General features: G+C 43.2%; 1 protein-coding gene across 2 annotated transcripts in view; it reads right to left on the bottom strand.

Moving 5' to 3' along the window:
- il16 (interleukin 16) overlaps positions 1-20,892 on the bottom strand; it is a 69,759-nt gene that overhangs the window by 23,759 nt on the left and 25,108 nt on the right. For both annotated transcript variants that reach the window (XM_037246784.1, XM_037246785.1), the window contains exons 8-13: positions 16,494-16,642; positions 16,240-16,347; positions 14,588-14,702; positions 14,096-14,169; positions 9,762-10,008; positions 2,381-2,498 (exon numbers count right to left, since the gene is read on the bottom strand). In XM_037246784.1, the coding sequence (XP_037102679.1) occupies positions 2,381-2,498; positions 9,762-10,008; positions 14,096-14,169; positions 14,588-14,702; positions 16,240-16,347; positions 16,494-16,642 (811 nt within the window). The remainder of the gene's footprint in view (positions 1-2,380; positions 2,499-9,761; positions 10,009-14,095; positions 14,170-14,587; positions 14,703-16,239; positions 16,348-16,493; positions 16,643-20,892) is intronic.

A 20,892-nucleotide genomic window follows, 5' to 3' on the forward strand; every position in this document is an offset into this window, starting at 1 on the left:
AGCATCTTGCACACTGAGCACCATGCACGTCTCTTTAACGTCAACCTGCCAAAAACGTGACTTGGGTTTTCATTTGCTTATTCCCAAAGTGCAGCTGTTATTTTGGACCTTTATCTGCTCCCAGACACAGGAGTGACCAGAAGCTTGCTCATGTATCTCTCATTTATTTTACTGTACGCAATAACAATAAGTGCACTTCTCACATTTACAGAATCGAGAGTTAACAAGGTTCAAATTTGTATCAACACAGAGAAGTCATTGCTTCTGACACCATGGTCATGGTTGAAATAAAAATGCAAAACGTATCAGGTTTGTTATTTTGTAAACTTTTCCCCGTTGATTATGTGATGCTGCTTCTTCAGCAGCGCTTGCCAATTCTAGGTAGGCTCTTCTTGTTAGCTTTTTAACCTGTTTGTTGGTACTTCAGAGTCAGAGTCAGCTTTATTGTCAATTCGGTACTGGACTTTTGAGTTCTTGCTTGATCCTGGCTGATTTGGTGTTCTTTATTCTGGATTTCAAGTTCTTTCTCTCTTCAATAGTCTGCCATGATTCCCTATTGAGCCATTCTTTATGCCGTCTACTCTTGTGTTGGATAGTCTTCTTGTTGGTTTCCTTGTATATTTCGACAATATTTGTCCAATGCTGTTTGATGCCAGTCTCACTAACATTGTCCGTTGTAGTACAGGAGAGATCTTGGTATCTGTTTTGGAGTTGTATTATGAGTTTTCTTTTTATGGATGGGTCTTTCAGCATGCCGACGTCAAATCTTGGGGGACCTTTGGGTGTCGGTCCTGATCTTTTCAACTTTAATTTGATGTTGCTGTTACAAGGTGATGGTCGCTGAAGACATCTGCTCCTCCCCTCACTTTTACATCTCTCAATGAATGTCTCCATTTGCTATTGATCATTGGATGGTCAATCTTGTTCTGGTCTCTCTAATTTGGTGAAAGCCATGTCAGTTTGTGTATGTTGTTATGGGGAAACAGAGTGCCTCCAATGATCAATGTTGGCTAGACAGAATGAAGCTATTCTTTGTTTGTCGTTCATTATTCCGCAACCGTGTTTTTTCGTAGTTGGTGTTATCACTGCTAACCTTTGCATTTAGGTCGCCGCTGACTATAAGAAGGTCTTGGGCAGATGTTCTTTGGACTTCCGATTGCAGGATGTCATATAAATTGTCTTTTTCCTCTTATTTGGTATAATTGGTGGGAGAGTATCTTTGTATAATTGTAAGGATGTTGCCCCTTGAATCTGTCTGATAATATTCTGTTGCCAATGGGTTTCCATTCCATTGTGTTCTAGAGTGATTTCTCTATGCTCTTTTTGAGAATGATGGCAACCCCTTCTTGATGCTGGTCATCGTCTCGCCCAGAGTATAGAACTGTTTCTCCAGTATTTGTTTTGATTGATCCTGAATCAGTCCATCTCCCTTCACTCATCCCGAGGATATTGAAGTAGTAGCGTCTCATTTTCTTGGTGATCTGCGCCAACCTTCCCGCTTCAAACATGCTTTGAACATTCCAGTCAAAATCGAGGTTGCTTTTGGTGCTCAGGACCCACTTCTTCGCACCACCAACTTCCCAAGGGATTTCATCGGAGGCGGACATACGAGTTTGGTGTTCCTGTGGGCCTTCACATCCAGATGTCATTGTTTCTTTTGTTGCTGCCTCTGTAGCATATGGGATATTTTACAGAATGCCCTATGTCAAACCAATGGCCATTCCTGACCAGTTGGGGTGGGTGGATTTTGGTTTGTTAGTCCTCTCCCCTACATACTCTTGCCCTCCAGGTAATGGATTAAAGACTCACACCACGAGACCAGGCAGGTTTAGGGTTTTGTACAAGCTGTCCCAGCACGTCAAGCCCAACCAACTCATGTTACCATGTGAGTGGCAGTTGACGAGCAATCTATTACTACTGGCAACACTTGTATTAAAGGAAATTTATTATCGAATGTATTTGTCAAGACGTCTCAATGTCAATTAAGAAAGCTGACAAATATGGGAGCACACCTTTGGTGCCCCGAAGGTCCCCTTTAAGAAGCATCTCGGAGAGCGGATCTGTGGCCATGTGTTACCAACTACACCAATGTTGTCTTCAGTGTACGAAACAGCCATTTGTAGTTTCTTGTGCAGTTCAATATGCAGAATTCTCATTTTATTTGTACCTAGTAGCTCTTGAATGTGTTTCGTAGATGAAAAATGTGCAATATTCTTTAGTACTTTTCTGAAACCTACTGATTTGTAGTAGCACTTTATAATCTACTTTTTAATGAAACGCTGTTGGGCAACACACAATATTCATGACTGGTGTCTGGTTCACAGAAGCACTATATACTTAGATATATATACTTCTATTTGGATAATTTACGAGCCCTTACTGAAGTCTTCCATCAATGTGAGCAACAGATCCGGGTGATAAGGTATGTATGTAGATTCCAGGACATCTGTCAGTGGATGGAACACAGCACAGTCCGATGCCCAGACCAACACTGGCTTCTAGGAAAAAAAAAAGATTTAAATAGATTGTATTTTTCCTTGGGTATTTAACAACTTGTGATTGAATTAGTCTACAATAAAACAGAAACCTACACTATATTGATATTCATTTTCTATATTGCACAGGAAGAGTGAGGGGAGAGTGAGACAGAGACTGTTTTTTTTTTTTTGCTGTGTGTAAGTGTTTTATTTTTGTTGTGTGAAATGTTTTTGATAGTGATGGGAAAATGGGGCTTCAAGTCATGAACTAGTCAATGCGTTTATTGAGCCTCTCAAGATGTTACTCTATTCCAGCGGTGGCCAACCCGCGGCTCACGAGCCGCATGCGGCTCTTTGGCTAGTTTCATGCGGCTCTTTTACGTTCATATCAACATTTGTGTTTATTTTTCGTGCGTATTTGCTTCGCTTGAGTTCAATATGGTATTTTGGTCAAACGCGCATGCGCGTGAGGTGAAATCCCGCAGAGGAGGGACAAACAGAGCGATTGGTTTTGCTGGCTTTTTAATGAATGGCGACTGTGACTACGGGGGCCCATTAGGTCCAGAAAAGCTGACAAGACGCTTGCCAAAATGGCAAGGAAACAATGCACAGCTAAACGAATATATGACGATGAACACAGGACGTTTTTAACAGAGTTAAAGTTGTTTTTTGTTGAACGCTATGGCAAGCCATTCTGCCTGATATGTCGGACGTCATTGGCGCATTTAAAAGCTACAAATGGTCAGCGCCACTTCAGCTCACTTCATGCCAATATCGATAAGGACTTTGCAAAAGGGACTGAATTTCGCAAGCACAAGTTTGGAGACTTTGAAAAGTCAGGCAGAAAAATAGGTACAGTTTTTCAAAAAAATTACGAAGCACTCAGAGACTGTCACACTTGCATTGTTTCAACTGGCTTGGAACATTGCACGGGCTAAAAAGCCATACAATGAAGTGGAGTTCGTTAAAATATGCCTCAGTGACGTTATTGAAATCTTGTCTCCTGAAAACGACGAACTCAAACGAATGGTCTGTCCCGCCACACATAGTAAGTGAAAAAACTTATTATGTTTTTGTTTGTGGAATTTGTTGAACTGAGAGTTTTTCTGTGTGAGACAATGCACACAATGTTCATTGTTGAAAATGTGGTCTTTGGTCTGTGGTTTTAGTACTGTAGGAGTCAATTTGTCATTATCATGTTGGTGTGTGACATAATAATGTCACACAATAAATTTGGCTGAGCAGAGGGGTGTGTGTGTGTGTGCGTGTGCGTGTGCGTGCGCGTGCGCGTGCGCGTGCGTGTTTGTGTGCGTGTGTGTGTGGGGGGGTGTTCATGTGTGCTCATGTGGCTCTTTGCGATGACACAGTAAAAAATGTGGCTCTTAGTCTCTGACTGGTTGGCCACCCCTGCTCTATTCAATATAGGCTTGAAGGCAACAAGTCCAACCTAAAGCCATTGGGCATGTTTTAAAAAAGAGCAATAAGAATACTCACTAACAAGCGATATCGGGAGCATACAAACACACTAGTCATAATAACACAAACTTTGAAATTCAAGGATCTGATTAAACACGACAGCTCAAATTATGTACAGAGCAAGATATAACCTTCTTCCGAGCGGAATACAAAATCTGTTTATGGAAAGGCAGGGTGGGTACAATCTGAGAGGGGAGATACATTTTAAGAGAGTAAAAGTCAGAACAACTATGAAAAGTATGTGTATAACTGTCTGTGGGGTGAAATTGTGGAATGGTCTAGAAAGTGAGCGCAAAAATAGTGCAAACATAAAACTGTTCAAAAAAGTATATAAAGACTGGTTTCTTGACATGTATGAGAAAAAGAATAACAGCCAAACTGACTACACACAGGCCAAAAGGAAACAGAAAAATAAGTCTGGAACTGTGTCTACTTGTATTCTGTTTTATTGATTTATATGTTGAATATTTTATTTAATGGCTTTCCATTTTATTTAATGGATTAAGTGAGAAAGAGGTAGGAATCTAAAAAGCTCTGCTTCCTCCTACTCCGTTTCGAGCATTCTTTGTTTTTTTTTGTTTTTTTGTGACTTAAATATGGCCACTTTGAAGTGTTATTTATTGTATTTTATTTTATTTTTTTCCTCCTTTTATGTTTTAAATATGTTCAAAATAAAGACATCAATCAATCAATCAATCAATCAATCAATCAAAAAGGCACACTCAATTGCCATTCTTAAACTACTATCTTTCAACCAAAGGTGCCATCTAGAGCAGTGGTTCTCAAATTTCTTTCAGTGATGTACACCAGGGGTCTCAAACTCCAGTCCTTGGGGGCCGCATTCCTACATGTTTTCCAAGTTTCCCTCGTTAAACACACCTGATTCAAATGATCAGTTCATCCTCATGTTCTGCAGGATCCTGATAATTGAATCAGGTGTGTTTAACGAGGGAAACTTGGAAAACATGTAGGAATGCGGCCCCCGAGGACTGGAGTTTGAGACCCCTGATGTACACCCTTTGAAATATTTTTTCAGCCAAGTACCCAGCGCCACACATTTCTGGTCGAAAAGAAAGAGGTACAGGATTGTCCCATCAGTGTTTGATTTATTAAAGTTAAACAACTTGTGGCAATGTACCTGACAGACACATTTATGTTTCAAACATTGCATATAGAAACAAAAACGATGAACAGTAAACAGTGACCACCAAGAAGGCATAAACCCTTTCAAAACTCAAATACTGTATGCACAACACTGCTAATTTATATTACCGTATTTTCCGGACTATAAGGCGCACCTAAAAACCAAAAAGTTTCTCAAAAGCCGACAGTGCGCCTTATAGTCCAGTGCGCCTTATATCTGGATCAATTGATGAATTTGTTGATCCATACTGGTTGTACATAGTGCTCTGCCAAAATGTTTCAGTACGTTTTAGTACGACTAGTAAATTACAAGGTCGCATCGCTTCCCAACATTACGGCAACTGTAGTCAGGGGGCGTCACCGAATAGCTGTTGTACCCGCGAGGCTATTTCATTTCAAAATAGGCTGCTCCGTTAATGTTTCGAGTAAATTTACGGATTGATATGGAAGGGAAACATAGGTAAGCAGTACCAATGTGTTAGATCGAACTTTAGTCAGTTCCGATCATTTTATAGGAGATCGTTTGAGAAACGCGATTGTTTACACTTTGCTGAGGCTCATGGGAGATTGCGAGCTGAGGCTCGTGGGACTTTGCGGATGGCTAATGCTATAACGATAGCTGCTATACGTACCAGGCTATTTCATGTCAAAATAGGCTGCTCTGTTAATGTTTCGAGTAAATCTACGGATCGATATGGAAGGGAAACATAGGTAAGTAGTACCAATGCGTTAGATCGAACTTTAGTCAGTTCCGATCATTTTATAGGAGATCGTTTGAGAAACGCGATTGTTTACACTTTGCTGAGGCTCATGGGAGATTGCGAGCTGAGGCTCGTGGGACTTTGCGGATGGGTAATGCTATAACGATAGCTGCTATACGTACCAGGCTATTTCATGTTAAAATAGACTGCTCTGTTAATGTTTCGAGTAAATCTACGGATCGATATGGAAGGGAAACATAGGTAAGTAGTACCAATGCGTTAGATCGAACTTTAGTCAGTTCCGATCATTTTATAGGCGATCGTTTGAGAAGCGCGATTGTTTACACTTTGCTGAGGCTCATGGGAGATTGCGAGCTGAGGCTCGTGGGACTTTGCGGATGGCTAATGCTATAACGATAGCTGCTATACGTACCAGGCTATTTCATGTGAAAATAGGCTGCTCTGTTAATGTTTCGAGTAAATCTACGGATCAATATGGAAGGGAAACCTAGGTAAGTAGTACCAATGCGTTAGATCGAACTTTAGTCAGTTCCGATCATTTTATAGGAGATCGTTTGAGAAACGCGATTGTTTACACTTTGCTGAGGCTCATGGGAGATTGCGAGCTGAGGCTCATGGGACTTTGCGGATGGCTAATGCTATAACGATAGCTGCTATACGTACCAGGCTATTTCACGTCAAAATAGGCTGCTCTGTTAATGTTTCGAGTAAATCTACGGATCGATATGGAAGGGAAACATAGGTAAGTAGTACCAATGCGTTAGATCGAACTTTAGTCAGTTCCGATCATTTTATAGGAAATCGTTTGAGAAACGCGATTGGTTATTGGCTAGTGGATGCATACCGCAACCCTAGTCAACCTCAGTTTGTTGCAGTATACCTTCTATTTTATGCGCCTTATAATCCGGTGCGCCTTATATATGGACAAAGTTTTAAAATGGGCCGTTCATTGAAGGTGCGCCTTATAATCCGGTGCGCCTTTTAGTGCGGAAATACAAATATACATAACTAAAAATTTGTTCACAAAAATAGATTAACTTAATTATAAATAAATAATATCTTGTTTACAAAATAAATTGATAACTTAATAATAAATAAAGATTTGCTCATAAAAAATAATCAACTTGACCTCTTTTGGGATTAAAAAAAAGAAACTTTTTTCTCTTAAAATTGAATTGTTGCATTGAACATTTGATTTTGATTTGACAAGCATTGAACAAGCATTGAACAGTCTTGAAGCTCGAATGAGTCTTTTGCACTCGTACTACATTTTAGTGAGAAACATGGGCTTGTACCTCACTTTGTCATCCTTGGTGGCAGGGAGGCAACTGCTGTGATCAAGTTCTTCTCCAGGCTCAGTCTGTTTCTTTGCTTTGTTTTGATCACAGTCATTGCAGATAAGGAGGTCTCACATAAATATGTGGAGGCAAAGGGCAGCAGATGCTCCAAAACTTTCTGTCCCAGCTCAGGGTGCTCCTGCCTCACACACACCCAAAACTGTGTGAGAGTGGATGCGCCAAACTTCATCTGCAGGCCACGGTCAGATGCCACTTCCATCCGTTTTTCCTGGTGAGTTTTTCCTTTCTTCTCTTTGCTTCAGACAAGAGAAATGGGTTTTTCACCCAATCCAGCCGTGCAGATTTCTCCTCCATGTCAGCAAAGTAGCAATGAAAGCCCTTTATCAAATTAGCCAAATGTCCCACTATGACTAACTTCACTGGAGCTGTCTCCACATCTTCATTGGAGAGAAAAGCATCCACCTGTGGAAAGCAGGTGAAATCCTCCTAACCACATGCCCTTTTCCACAGCTCTGTTATCTTCAGGAAACCACACACCTTGTCATACAGGTTCAGGATGCTGGTGTCCTTGCCCTGCAGAGACACATTCAGTTCGTTCAGTTTGCTGAATATATCTGCCAGATAGCAAAGCTTTGCAAGCCAGTCCGTGTTCTCGAACAAGGTGGCATGGGGAGATCCGTGCTCTGTCAGAAAGGTGTGCACTTCAGCTCGTAACTCCAACAGCCTGTTGAGTATCTTCCCTCGAGAGAGCCAGCGCACTTCTGTATGCAGGAGGAGTTGCGTGTGTTCAGCTCCCATGTTTTCACAGAGGCGGCGGAACAAACGTGCATTAAGTGGCCTTGACTTGATGAAGTTGATCACTTTGATGCATCCACTTTTTTTCATTGATTTTCATATTATGTATTATTTGTGCCCTCTCTGCATCCATTTCAACCTGGTGATCCTGAAAGGGGGATCCTTCCATCTGTGGTCCCTTCTCAAGGTTTCTCATTTTCCCCTGGCAGGGGTTTTTGAGTTTAGCCTTGCCCTTTTGGGAGCTTAAGATCAGGGGATGCTTTGAGAATAATAGTCAATTTTTGTCTATGTGAAGCCCTTTGAGACTGCTTGTGATTTAGGGCTATACAAATAAACTTGACTTGACTTGACTTGACTAGTTCAAAACATCATGCAACACGGGGCTCATTTTCTTGGACGCTAACGCTCGCCTGTGAATCACACAGTGAGTACACTTAATGTCGGGATTTTCCTTTTTAATCCGCGCAATGAGCCCTTTCGCACTGCCCGTCATTGATGCAGCCGCATCTGTACAAACGCTGCTGCAGGATTTCCAACTGATACCATTTTCAGAGAAAAATGCGTTAACGACATTAAAAATGTCCTCTCCGGTTGTTCTCCCCTCCAGACTTTTGCAGAAAAGTATGTGTTCACAAATGTCGTCAGTCTCAATGTATCTCACAAAAGCAACAAGCTGTGCATTTCCACTGACATCTGTGGATTCATCCAGCTGGAGTGAAAAAGAGTCGCCAAGTTTTCCCACAACTTGTTCGACAATGTCTGCACCCATTCTGTCTATTCTGTGGCAAACGGTGTCATTTGACAAAGGCACAGTTTTTAATGTATCCGCAGATTTTTTGTCTAGCATAGTTTCGGCCAATACAACAGAGGCGGGGAGCAGCGGCTCTTCAGCTATGGTGAACGTTTTTTTGGCTTTAGCTACGAGCAAAGAAACCGCATAAGAAGCCTCCAGGGCTTTGGCTGATGTAGTGGAGGCTTTTTGCATTGTGTTTTGGGATGACTGGAAGTCAGAAAGTTTCCTCCTGAAGAACTCCGGTGGCTTACCAACATGGCATCCGTGTTTTGTGGTGAGATGCCGCTGGAGATGTACCGGCTTCATGCTAGCGTTGGCTAATTGCTCCCCGCAAAAAAAGCACAGCGCTTTGGGTGGGTTACAACTTGTGGACGTAAATCCCATCAAACAATAGTCTTCCATGTACTGTTGGTACTTCGTCGGCTCCGGTTTTGCCTTCATTTTTACTTGTTTCTCCGTGTTTTCAACAGCAGCATCGCTGCTACGCTTTAGCCACATCTCCATGTTACAGTGCGTCATCAAGGCAACCGCAGGTGACTGCTATTGGTTTGTGGAGAGTCCGTTTATTAAGGATTAAAATTGAATACTGAATTTAAAACATACATTTGTATTTCATCAAACTTTTTATAACTAATTCTCAAGACAATCAGACTTACTGTTTTTTGGTTTCTTTGTTTTAATACCGGTATATATTTTTGTAAACTCTCACATACCCCCTGGAGTACCTCCACGTACCCCCAGGGGTATGCGTACCCCCATTTGAGAACCACTGATCTAGAGGATTCAAAACAGCAAATGAAGCTGATTTGAAGCTTCATTTGCCAATCACTATGGTGTATGTGAGAGGATAAGTGTTATTTTTGGCCTATGGCACTGAATAGAACTTCCTTTGAACCTCACTTCCGAAAGCAATCCAAGTTGAGATATCAAAAGCTGTCACACGCAAACAAAAACTAACCATCCCATGTTAATGAAAAAGTAATTTCCATGCTTGCATTAAATTAAAACAATGGAGAAAAACAACAGTTAACCTGATCACAATTCTAGTGAGTCTGACCTTTATGCAGGATGATCTCCATCATGATACGGTCCCCTGCTTTAGTGGGTGCACTTGGAATGTTAATGATGGAATTGTTGCAAGTTTTGAAGTCGTAATCTCTCATCTCATCACTGAGTCCAGCCATACCCGTGGTGGAGTTGAGTGAGCGTGATCTGCACAGCTGAGCGACCTGGGCCTGGCCACACAAGGCTCCCACTCGAAGGCTTGTCCTCACCACTAGAGTCAATAGGCCCTTTTTGATCTGCTGTAAAAAACATTAAAGGGACGGTAAAGCCCAGTTTATGTATTTTTTAACCAGGAAAAGGAATAAAGTTGGCATTTTCTATTTTTTTCCATTTAAAAACACACATTTTTAATCAAGAGTAGGGCCACACACCCCTCCCCTACTTGTCTTCATTGATGACGTTGCAGAAGGAAGGAATCACAATTTCCCCATTGGAAATCATTGTGGCTGTGGACTCGGACTCGGGGACTCGGACTCGTCGGACTCGGTCATTTTTGCCGGACTCGGACTCGGTGCTGATTTTGACCGAGTCCACCGAGTCCGACAATAAAAAAAATACGTTCAATTTTATTTTCATCATGCTGCTGAGAATGCGCGTAGGAATACTGTCCACAGCCCTGCTTGCTTGTTATGAAGACAAATTTAGTTGTTGCGTGCGCGCCCGCGCCTGCCTGCCTGCCTGCGTGCGTGCACGTACAAGACCCACAATGCCCCGCGCGCAGCCAAGATGGAAGAACCCGGGAGCAGCGAGAGAACAATGTTTTGCCTCTAGATTTGGGGGGGAAACGGAGCGTAAGTTACGATCAATGCGGCTAGGTTGAGTTGCACTTAGGCTAATGTTTACATTATGTACCAATGTCAAGGACGATTATGTCACCCAGCTTATATCATTGATGTGTTTCGATAGTTGTGGGGTCGTCACTAATTATTTGTGTTTAGATAAATGTCTGAGCTATAATGGTGTAATTAATGATTAAAACTTGAAAGTATCTGTTTATTGTATTCGTTTATATGTTTAATAAAGACAAAGCCATCACAAAACTGTTGCAATTATTTAGATTTTGATCTAAATTAGCCTTGAATAAAGACTAAGCAGTCACATGAATTAACAGAAAAAATGGACAGCCGGACTCGGACTCGGACTCGTGGTCAAGAGGCCGGACTCGGACTCGGAGCAAAAATCCGACCGAGTCTATCCCTATAACTTAAAATGTCCCAAAACAGCTATCAGTTGGCACCAAAATTTACATGGACATCTCTACTTATAACTACTTCAACATATCACAAGGATTAGTTTCTCCGTGTCTGATTTAAGAGAAATGAGAAGCCTCTCTGCAGCTGAAGGTTCTTATTAACGCCATTAAGCACTTGCATGATCATTTACAGATCCATCATAAAACATTATACAGTGTAGGGCTGCACAATATTGGAAAAATATGCAATATGGATGTTGGATATTGCAATATCAATATGATTGCAAAATTTAACATGCCGAGAAAGAAAATATTCTTGTGTGGCGACCTTAGGACTGGGCCTCTCGCAGCAGGCCTGCAGTTAGGGGAGGGGTTCTATATGTGTCATTTGATACACCATATTGTCTTTTTTACTTTGATGACTTGTGTCTTGTCTGACTTGTTGGCAGTCAGTCATGGAATAAAGACGTGTTCCTCACGTCTGCCACAATATACCATATTTTTCGGACTATAAGGCACGTTTTTTTCCATAGTTTAGGGGGGCGACTTATACTGTGGAGCGACTTATATGTGAATTTTTTCACAAATTTTGAAACTGCGATAAACAAATCACGATGAAGCAAGGGATTACTGTAATTTGAACTTCAAGTGACGTCAGCGGCGCGGTGCAGCGGTTGTTTACATAAAGGACAAAGATTCGATCACGGGATGACGAAGATGACGAAGGGCCCCACGTACTACCGGCATCATTAGCGGCTTTGTTTGTAAGTGACACGGAGGACGAAGAGTTTGAAGGATTTAATGATTTGGAGTGACTAGCACGCCCGGTCCTACTCTACGGAGCTCTCTCTCACCTCCGTGGATGGAAGTCAGGGGCCGGCATCCGGCCGGGTGGCTGTCCGGGGACGGTGGATGGGGCTCGGACATGGCTTTTATGCACGCCCGGTCCTACTCTACGGAGCTCTCTTTCACCTCTGTGGATGGAAGTCGGGGGCCGGCGCTCGGCCGGGTGGCTGTCCGGGGACGGTGGATGGGGCTCGGACACTGCTCCTACGCACGCCCAGTCCTACTCTCCGTAGGTCCCAGCCACCTCCGTGGCTGGAAGTGCCACCTCCGGGGATGGAAGTCCACGCCGCCACATGCCTGGAAGTCGACGCCGGTGCTTGGGGCTGTGTGGCGGTGAACTATTTATGTTATAGTTATTTGATATATTTTATTTCATGTTGCAACTTGTATATGTTTTTATCGTTACAGTTCAGTAGTTGTTGGCTCGTTGAACTCTTGTTTTGTTAAATAAAGAGCCGTTTACCAAACCCACGTCTTTCCTGGTACTTTGTTAACGCTACATTATAGTTATATACTAGATCTGTGGAATAACGACGAGGCTGACGTCAGCGGCACACGCGCGCCGTTGTTGACAAAGGATGAGGAATTTGATCGATGAATTTAATGATTTGGAGTGACACAGATGGTTTGATAATATTATTGCTTATATAATAGTTATTTGATATATAATTTATATATCGCTATACGGGCCTGTGGAATATTTTGAAGTGCAAGCGCCGTCAGCGGCGCGCACCCGGCATTGTTGACATACAGGACGATCGATGGATTTAATGATTTGGAGTGACACAGATGGTTTGATAACATTATTGCTTATATAATAGTTATTTGATATATAATTTATATATCGTTATATGGGCCTGTGGAATATTTTGAAGTGCAACCGCCGTCAGCGGCGCGCATTTATGTTGACATAAAGGGCGATCGATGGATTTAATGAATTGGAGTGACACAGATGGTTTTATAAACGTGTTATTTATGTAATAGTCATTTGAATAACTCTGAATGTTACGTCAGGCCCGTTCTCAGCTCTTTGATTGTGTTTGTTACGTTAGCATACCTATCGTTTAGCCTGTTGTTGCTCGTTCATGTCTGTTCTTGGTGTTGGATTTCGTCGAATAAATTTCCCCCAGAATGCGACTTATACTCCGGAGCGACTTATATATGTTTTATTTCACGTTATTGTGCATTTTATGGCTAATGCGACGTATATTCCGGAGCGACTTTAAGTCAGAAAAATACGGTATTGTGCCTCATTACATAAGAGTCAGGATGTTAATATTTTTTTAATTTATTGAGGCACAATATTGTAGCTGAAGTAATGTAATGTAGATTTACAGCAATTTGGACCAAATATTTTTTTTAATTGAGTGATTTATTTAAAAGATATGGAGAAAAATTCCCAGACATTGACCACCATCATTACAGAGAGGTACTCGAGGGATGCCAGACATTGATGGCATGGTATTGGTAAGAAAAATTAATAAACTCTGCGGTTTGATCACCTTATGGTTGTTAGAATAGGCCTCTTTGGCACATGTGATTAGCTAGGTAGCTTGAGCTACGCCGTTATATCGCTGTAACCCTTCTCTTGCTTCATTAGCTTTCTCTTCTCACTCTTTGCATATATGTAGAAGTCGCTCTCAGTTAAGACTACAAAGTCACACATTATCACACAGGCTAGGCAGAGTCGCCTCCTTGCAGGAAGGCGGCCCAGAGTAGTATAAGAGCAGGAACCTTGGCGCTGGGAGTTAGACCTTCTTCCACATCTCGCAGAAAAGGCTCCACAGCTGTGCATCGGTCATTCTGGCATACATTAAATAGTCGAACTGTGAAGGCGGCCTCTTGGTAATTACTGTTAGCATAGCGAGCATTAAAGATAAAGAACTGGGAACGAAGCTACCATGGTTTAGTTATTTTTTGTTTTAACGATGTAACAGACCTTGACTGGATGTCCTTTTTAGCCCCTGAATGTGACGCACAGAGACAACGTTGTCCCGTTATGGCGAAAGCGGGCAGCTACACAACAGGGATGGCACTACACCAGGGCTACGGGGGTTGTAGCCCCGTCAGAAATGTGTGCAACCCCAGTTAAGCCCCTCGAGCATTTTATTTCCAAATTATGTATTTCCGTATGTATTGGTCTGTCGCCCCTTTAGCCTCTCTTTATGGCAGGAAATTATCAGGTCAACAAAGGTTGGGCAGGCGTTCTGTTCAAACAGCATGCCCTCACACAGATAAGCGATTGGATGGATGGACAGACGGACGGAGTAAAGAGGCGGGCGACTTACTTTGAACTTGTGAAGTGCATCATCGTGACTCAATCCATGCAGTGACTCCCCATTGAGCTCGAGTATCTCATCACCTACACACAATATCATAATATTTATACTCATTGTTGCATCTTTATCACACATCTGAGCACAGGGGCAATAAATATTGTGCTACTCTTTTATTTATTAGGGGTTGTCAGTCTAAAGGTTGAGGACAGAGGGTCCTCACTCCAGATTCTGAACATCACTCAATGAACCAGTTTGCACAGCGCTGTATATTGTATTGTAGTGAAGCAGAACAAGAAGGCCTGCACAATTACTGCCATAGTTTTAGTGTTTTGTATTTAATCCCAACCTATTTTTGTTCTTAAAATATTTACAGTATTTACTGTTTAATTGCTGCATTAGGTTAATTACAGACCGTGGCACGTACTGACTTTGCAACTGTAGGAATAGGACTCCTTGGCAAAGCCGAGGATCGCTTTTACATATTAAAAAAGTAGCCCTCACCCTCTTGTAGCCTTCCATCAGCAGCCGCTGCACCACCAGGAAAAATGGTCTTAACATAAATCCCCATTGGTCCATACATGCTGTCTCTCCCACCAACTATGCTGAAGCCCAGACCCTGAAAATACATTTGTTGCAAAAGTATTGTTACAAATGTAAAAGAAAAAAAAGATATGTTCTCAACTAATCTGTCATTGTATAGACAGCTATAGAAGAAAATTACAATTGTCCAATGGTTGTTTTTTAGCAGTGTAGGAGAAGAGCAGTCAAGCAAAGCACTGCTTTTGACTCGCTTTTGACTTTTAAATTGCATGCCAACAAAAATATAAACTATAAAGGGTGGCTAAAATGTTTTAACAAAAAACAATGACTGGTTTTTTTTGTCACGGCCTTTTGAGACCAACACAATGAAGAGATTTATGTAACTGCTACAACTGTCTCAAATTTGAAGGATGCTTTTTCCAGACTGAATCTTTCAGCTTTTTTGTACTGCAGATATTCAGTAGGATTTAGATCAAGTCTCTTCAAAATACATTTAATTTTTTGTTATAAGCTACTAGCTATGTGGTTTGTGTCGTTGACCTATTTGAGTACCCATGACTTGCAGCTGAGACCAAGCTTCCTGGTATTAGTGTTGGCTCGTGAGTGAACGATTCGTTCAAAAGGAACGAATGTTTTCAGTGAACGAGAGTGAACGAATCACTTCCTAAAGTGATTCGTTCTTTTTTCCTTTCATATATAACGTAGATGTCAGTAATGCCCATTGAAGCTGGTGCTATCTCGCCGTAAAACAAAACGAAGAAGAAAATCAGCCAATCAGCAGCGCCAGCGAGCGTTAGATGGAGGAGGGACTTTACGAGTCAGTGACGTAACTTCGCGTTCACGAACGAGTCGTGAATTGCATTTCCCGTTCACCAACGAACGAATCTGTGAGTGAACGAATCACTCAGTGAGTGATTCACTCAGTGAGTGATTCGCATTTCCAGTTCACCGCGAGAACGGATCAGTGAGGGAACGAATCCTGGCTTTCCCGTTCGCGAACGAGTCAACGAGTGAAATGCCTTCTTGTGCATCAACGGATCAGTCAGTGAATATGTTGCGTCTCCTGGCGTAAACTATCGAAGCCAGAATGTAGATTTACGATTTACTTATAGTAGGTTTTAAATAACGTGTATGCATACATATGCCTAAATGTTGTTATCCAATATATCGACTGCAGTTCCACATTAGATTGCTGGTTTGAAATGTACTTTTATTATTATTATTATTATAAACATTTTTATGTTATAACTTGTCTGGTGTTTTATTCCTTGTTTTTATATTCCCCATTCAAAACATAAAAATCAGACATTTGGTTAACTGCTTTATATGACAATATGTATGTGTTTTACGTTGTTATATGAGTTGGTGTCCCCAAAATTAAGGGTTAGGGGGGGATTCATTGAACGATTCGTTTGAACGAATCTTTTGAGTGAACTGATTCTAAAGATCCAGTTCACCTAAAAGAACTGGAATGCACCTCACTACCTGGTATACCCACAAGCTATTTTAGTAAGCATTGTAGGTTTGTTTTCAATCCAACAATTTTGTCCAAGTGTGGATAGATATTACAGTATATCCGTTTTAATGTAATGATAGGATTGAACAGTCCCTACCTTGCCATGGCCCTTCATCAACACAATGTTACAGATAATAAAGGCTTGGGTTTTGCTGCTGGGGTTGGTCAGCTGTGTAGAGCTCAGCGAGCGCAAAGGGTGACCATGCTAGAGACAATGAAATAAATGTACAAACACATTCCAGTTTACAGTCCTTGGTCAGTTTCGTGACAGTTGGTATGTCTGTCTTAAAATATTTAGTATGTTTATATTAACTATACATGATTTGAAAAATGTCACTTAAGATTCTGTACCTGAAGTGAATTGTGCAAAAGGTTCAGTTGCTGGGATAGGGAAGTTCTGTTCCCATATAAATGACAATTGCCAGGAGAGTCGTTGGTATACATGTCAGCGTTCTTCATAATGATGCTGTCCAAATCACCAATCCAATAAGGATGAACACCTTGATACAACATGTATAGAATCAGACAAACAACAAAATAGCCACTTCGGTCTCAAGATGAAAGTGGATTGATTTGGGTCTATAGGTTAACAATGACAATCAACAAAGGGTATTGACCTCCAGAAAATGGGATTCTCAGAGCTGACTTCATGCAAAAGACACCCTGAACTGGTTGTCATTAACGTGTGTGCGTGTGTGGGCGGGGGGGTGCGTGTGTGTGTGTGTAGGTGTGTAAGTGTGTAGGTGTGTATAAGACTGTGTTTGTCTTTTATTTATTTATATCCATATTTATTTTTATATATTCATTTTTATCCATCCATCCATCTTCTTCCGCTTATCCGGGGTCGGGTCGCGGGGGCAGCAGCTTCAGGAGGGACTCCCAGACTTCCCTCTCCCCAGCCACTTCATCCAGCTCATCCCGGGGGATCCCAAGGCGTTCCCAGGCCAGCTGAGAGACATAGTCCTGGGTCGTCCCCGGGGTCTCCTACCAGTGGGACGTGCCCGGAACACCTCCCCAGGAGGCATCCTGATGAGGTGCCCGAGCCACCACATCTGGCTCCTCTCAACGTGGAGGAGTAGCGACTCTACTCCGAGCCTCTCCCGGATGACCGAGCTTCTCACCCTATCTCTAAGGGAGAGCCCGGACATCCTGCGGAGAAAACTCATTTCGGCCGCTTGTATCCGGGATCTCGTTCTTTCGGTCACGACCCATAGCTCGTGACCATAGGTGAGGGTAGGAGCGTAAATCGACCGGTAAATTGAGAGTTTTGCCTTTTGGCTCAGCTCTCTCTTTACCACGACGGACCGGTACAGAGTCCGCATTACTGCCGACGCTGCACCGATCCGCCTGTCGATCTCGCGCTCTATCCTCCCCTCACTCGTGAACAAGACCTCAAGATACTTAAACTCCTCCACTTGGGGCAGGATCTCATCCCCGATCCGGAGAGGACATTCCACCCTTTTCCGATCGAGGACCATGGACTCGGATTTGGAGGTGCTAACCCTCATCCCGACCGCTTCACACTCGGCTGCGAACCGCTCCAGTGAGAGCTGGAGATCACGGCCTGAAGAAGCCAACAGCACCACGTCGTCTGCAAAAAGCAGAGATGCGATGCTGAGGTCCCCAAACCGGACCCCCTCAACGCCTCGGCTGCGCCTAGAAATTCTGTCCATAAAAATTATGAACAGAATTGGTGACAAAGGGCAGCCTTGGCGGAGTCCAACCCTCACTGGGAACGAATCCGACTTACTGCCGGAAATGCGGACCAAACTCTGGCATCGGTGATACAGGGACCGAACCGCCCTTATCAGTTGGCTCGGCACCCCGTACTCCCGAAGCACCCTCCACAGAACCTCCCGAGGGACACGGTCGAACGCCTTCTCCAAGTCCACAAAACACATGTGGACTGGTTGGGCGAACTCCCATGCACCCTCGAGGATCCTGCTGAGGGTGTAGAGCTGTTCCACTGTTCCACGGCCAGGACGAAAGCCACACTGCTCCTCCTGAATCCGAGGTTCGACCTCCCGACGGACCCTCCTCTCCAGCACCCCTGAGTAGACCTTACCAGGGAGGCTGAGGAGTGTGATTCCCCTGTAATTGGAACACACCCTCCGGTCCCCCTTCTTAAAGAGGGGAACCACCACCCCAGTCTGCCAATCCAGAGGCACTGTCCCCGATGTCCACGCAATGTTGTAGAGGCGTGTCAGCCATGACAGCCCCACAACATCCAGAGCCCTTAAGAACTCCGGGCGGATCTCATCCACCCCCGGGGCCTTCCAACCGAGGAGTTTTTTAACAGGGCTGTGGACTCGGTTCGGACTCGGGAACTCGGACTCGGTCGGACTCGGTCATTTTTGCCGGACTCGGACTCGGACTCGGGGCTGATTTTGACCGAGTCCACCGAGTCCGACAATAAAAAAAAGAGGCAAGACGCAGCCAGAGAGTGTCAGGTTACAGTCAGCGCGGTAGGAGTTGGAAGAAGCAGTAAAAACTCCACCAAACTCGTCGTAATGACCCGTGATATATGTTATATCCTTACTATTTTCCAGGTTCTTAGATAGCAAGAATAGGTCGGACAACGACGTGAATGATAACTGCTTTATTCCTTACTCACAGTGCGTTCACAGGGCGTACCAGAACAACACAGAATGCCCATCCCACTTCCGGGGTTTTTCTACTACGGAATTTGAGTTAGCCCAAAATACACAACATCTCTTCCCCTCTTACAATGAACGTGCTATATGCATGAACAACATAGTCTTATGCACCTATAACTTGACATCTTCAAGATCTATCAATAACTACCATTAAACAATTATCATATATGGTCCAGACAATTATGACAATAATATTCCCATGAAACCTTAACTTTGGGTGAGGGTGGACTACCTCGAATTATACCGAATTATAGCGAAAAACCGATGTCGTACGGCGTCGTACGGCGTCAACACTATGTTGTTTTCAATAAAAACATGAAGAACTCACGTTTGCGTCAGTCAATTTTAATTTTTATAAAGGATTATTCTCATTTGATGTCTTTAAATTCATCCGACCAGTCGTACATACGGAAACGTTTTGTGATCAAATCTTTCATAACGAGAATGATTTGAGTGAATTGATTTGAATGAATAATTGAGAAGAAATTTCAGTTCTGAAGGCTCCTTTTGTCCCAAGCAAAGTGACAGATGGTGGGGAGGGGGGATAAAATGGTAAAATCAATTCACTCAAATCATTCTCGTTATGAAAGTTTTGATCACAAAACGTGTGTGGCTTTTTCTTAAATGAACACGTTTGACATTGCTATCGTGTCAGCTTTTAATTATATTGCGCTGTCATGTTAAAGCAAATTAATAAATGCAACAATATTAATTTGCTTTGAAAATACCTGAGTAATAAAATAAAATGGATGGATGGATGAATGATGATCACAATTAAGTATAAAGTCTCCTTTGTAATATATACTCCTTGTAGCCTGTACCCAAAAAGAGGAGTTTCTTTGCATCGAGGTTTATGCAAAAAGCTCACGTAATTATATTGTTGCGTTTTGGTGAAGTGAATGAGTGTTCCGTCTGTACGACTGGTCTTTGAATGCACCCCGCTTCAATGGCAGAACGCGGATGAATTTAAAGACATCAAATGAGAATAATCCTTTATAAAAATTAAAATTGACTGACGCAAACGTGAGTTCTTCATGTTTTTATTGAAAACAACATAGTGCTGACGCCGTACGACATGGGTTTTTCGCTTTCCAAATAAGGGGTCGTCACTAATTATTTGTGTTTAGATAAATGTCTGAGCTATAATGGTGTAATTAATGATTAAAACTTGAAAGTATCTGTTTATTGTATTCGTTTATATGTTTAATAAAGACAAAGCCATCACAAAACTGTTGTAATTATTTAGATTTTGATCTAAATTAGCCTTGAATAAAGACTAAGCAGTCACATGAATTAACAGAAAAAATGGACAGCCGGACTCGGACTCTGACTCATGGCCAAGAGGCCGGACTCGGACTCGGTGCAAAAATCCGACCGAGTCCACAGCCCTATTTTTTAACTACCTCAGTGACTTCGACCCCAGAGATTGGAGAGTCCGCCTCAGAGTCCCCAGGCCCTGCTTCCACAATGGAAGGCGTGTAGGTGGAATTAAGGAGGTCCTCGAAGTATGTCCCGAGTCGAGGTCAGCAGCACGCCATCCCCACTGTAAACAGTGTTGACGTTACACTGCTTCCCCCTCCTGAGACGCCGGATGGTGGACCAGAATTTCCTCGAAGCCGTCCGGAAGTCATTCTCCATGGCCTCGCCAAACTCCTCCCACGCCCGGGTTTTTGCCTCAGCAACCGCCGAAGCCGCGTTCCGCTTGGCCATCCGGTACCTGTCAGCTGCCTCCAGAGTCCCGCAGGCCAAAACGGCCCGATAGGACTCCTTCTTCAGCTTGACGGCATCCCTTACCGCCGGCGTCCACCAGCAGGTTCGGGGATTGCCGCCACGACAGGCACCAACGACCTTACGGCCACAGGTCCGGTCGGCCGCCTCAACAATGGAGGCGCGGAACATGGTCCACTCTGACTCAATGTCCCCCGCCTCCCCCGGGACATGGGAAAAGCTCTGCCGGAGGTGGGAGTTGAAGCTCTTCCTGACAGGGGATTCCGCCAGACGTTCCCAGCAGACCCTCACAGAGCGTTTGGGTCTGCCAGGTCGGACCGGCATCTTCCCCCACCATCGGAGCCAACCCACCACTAGGCGGTGAT

This window comes from Syngnathus acus, chromosome 3, assembly GCF_901709675.1.
Source record: "Syngnathus acus chromosome 3, fSynAcu1.2, whole genome shotgun sequence".
NCBI lineage: Eukaryota > Metazoa > Chordata > Actinopteri > Syngnathiformes > Syngnathidae > Syngnathus > Syngnathus acus.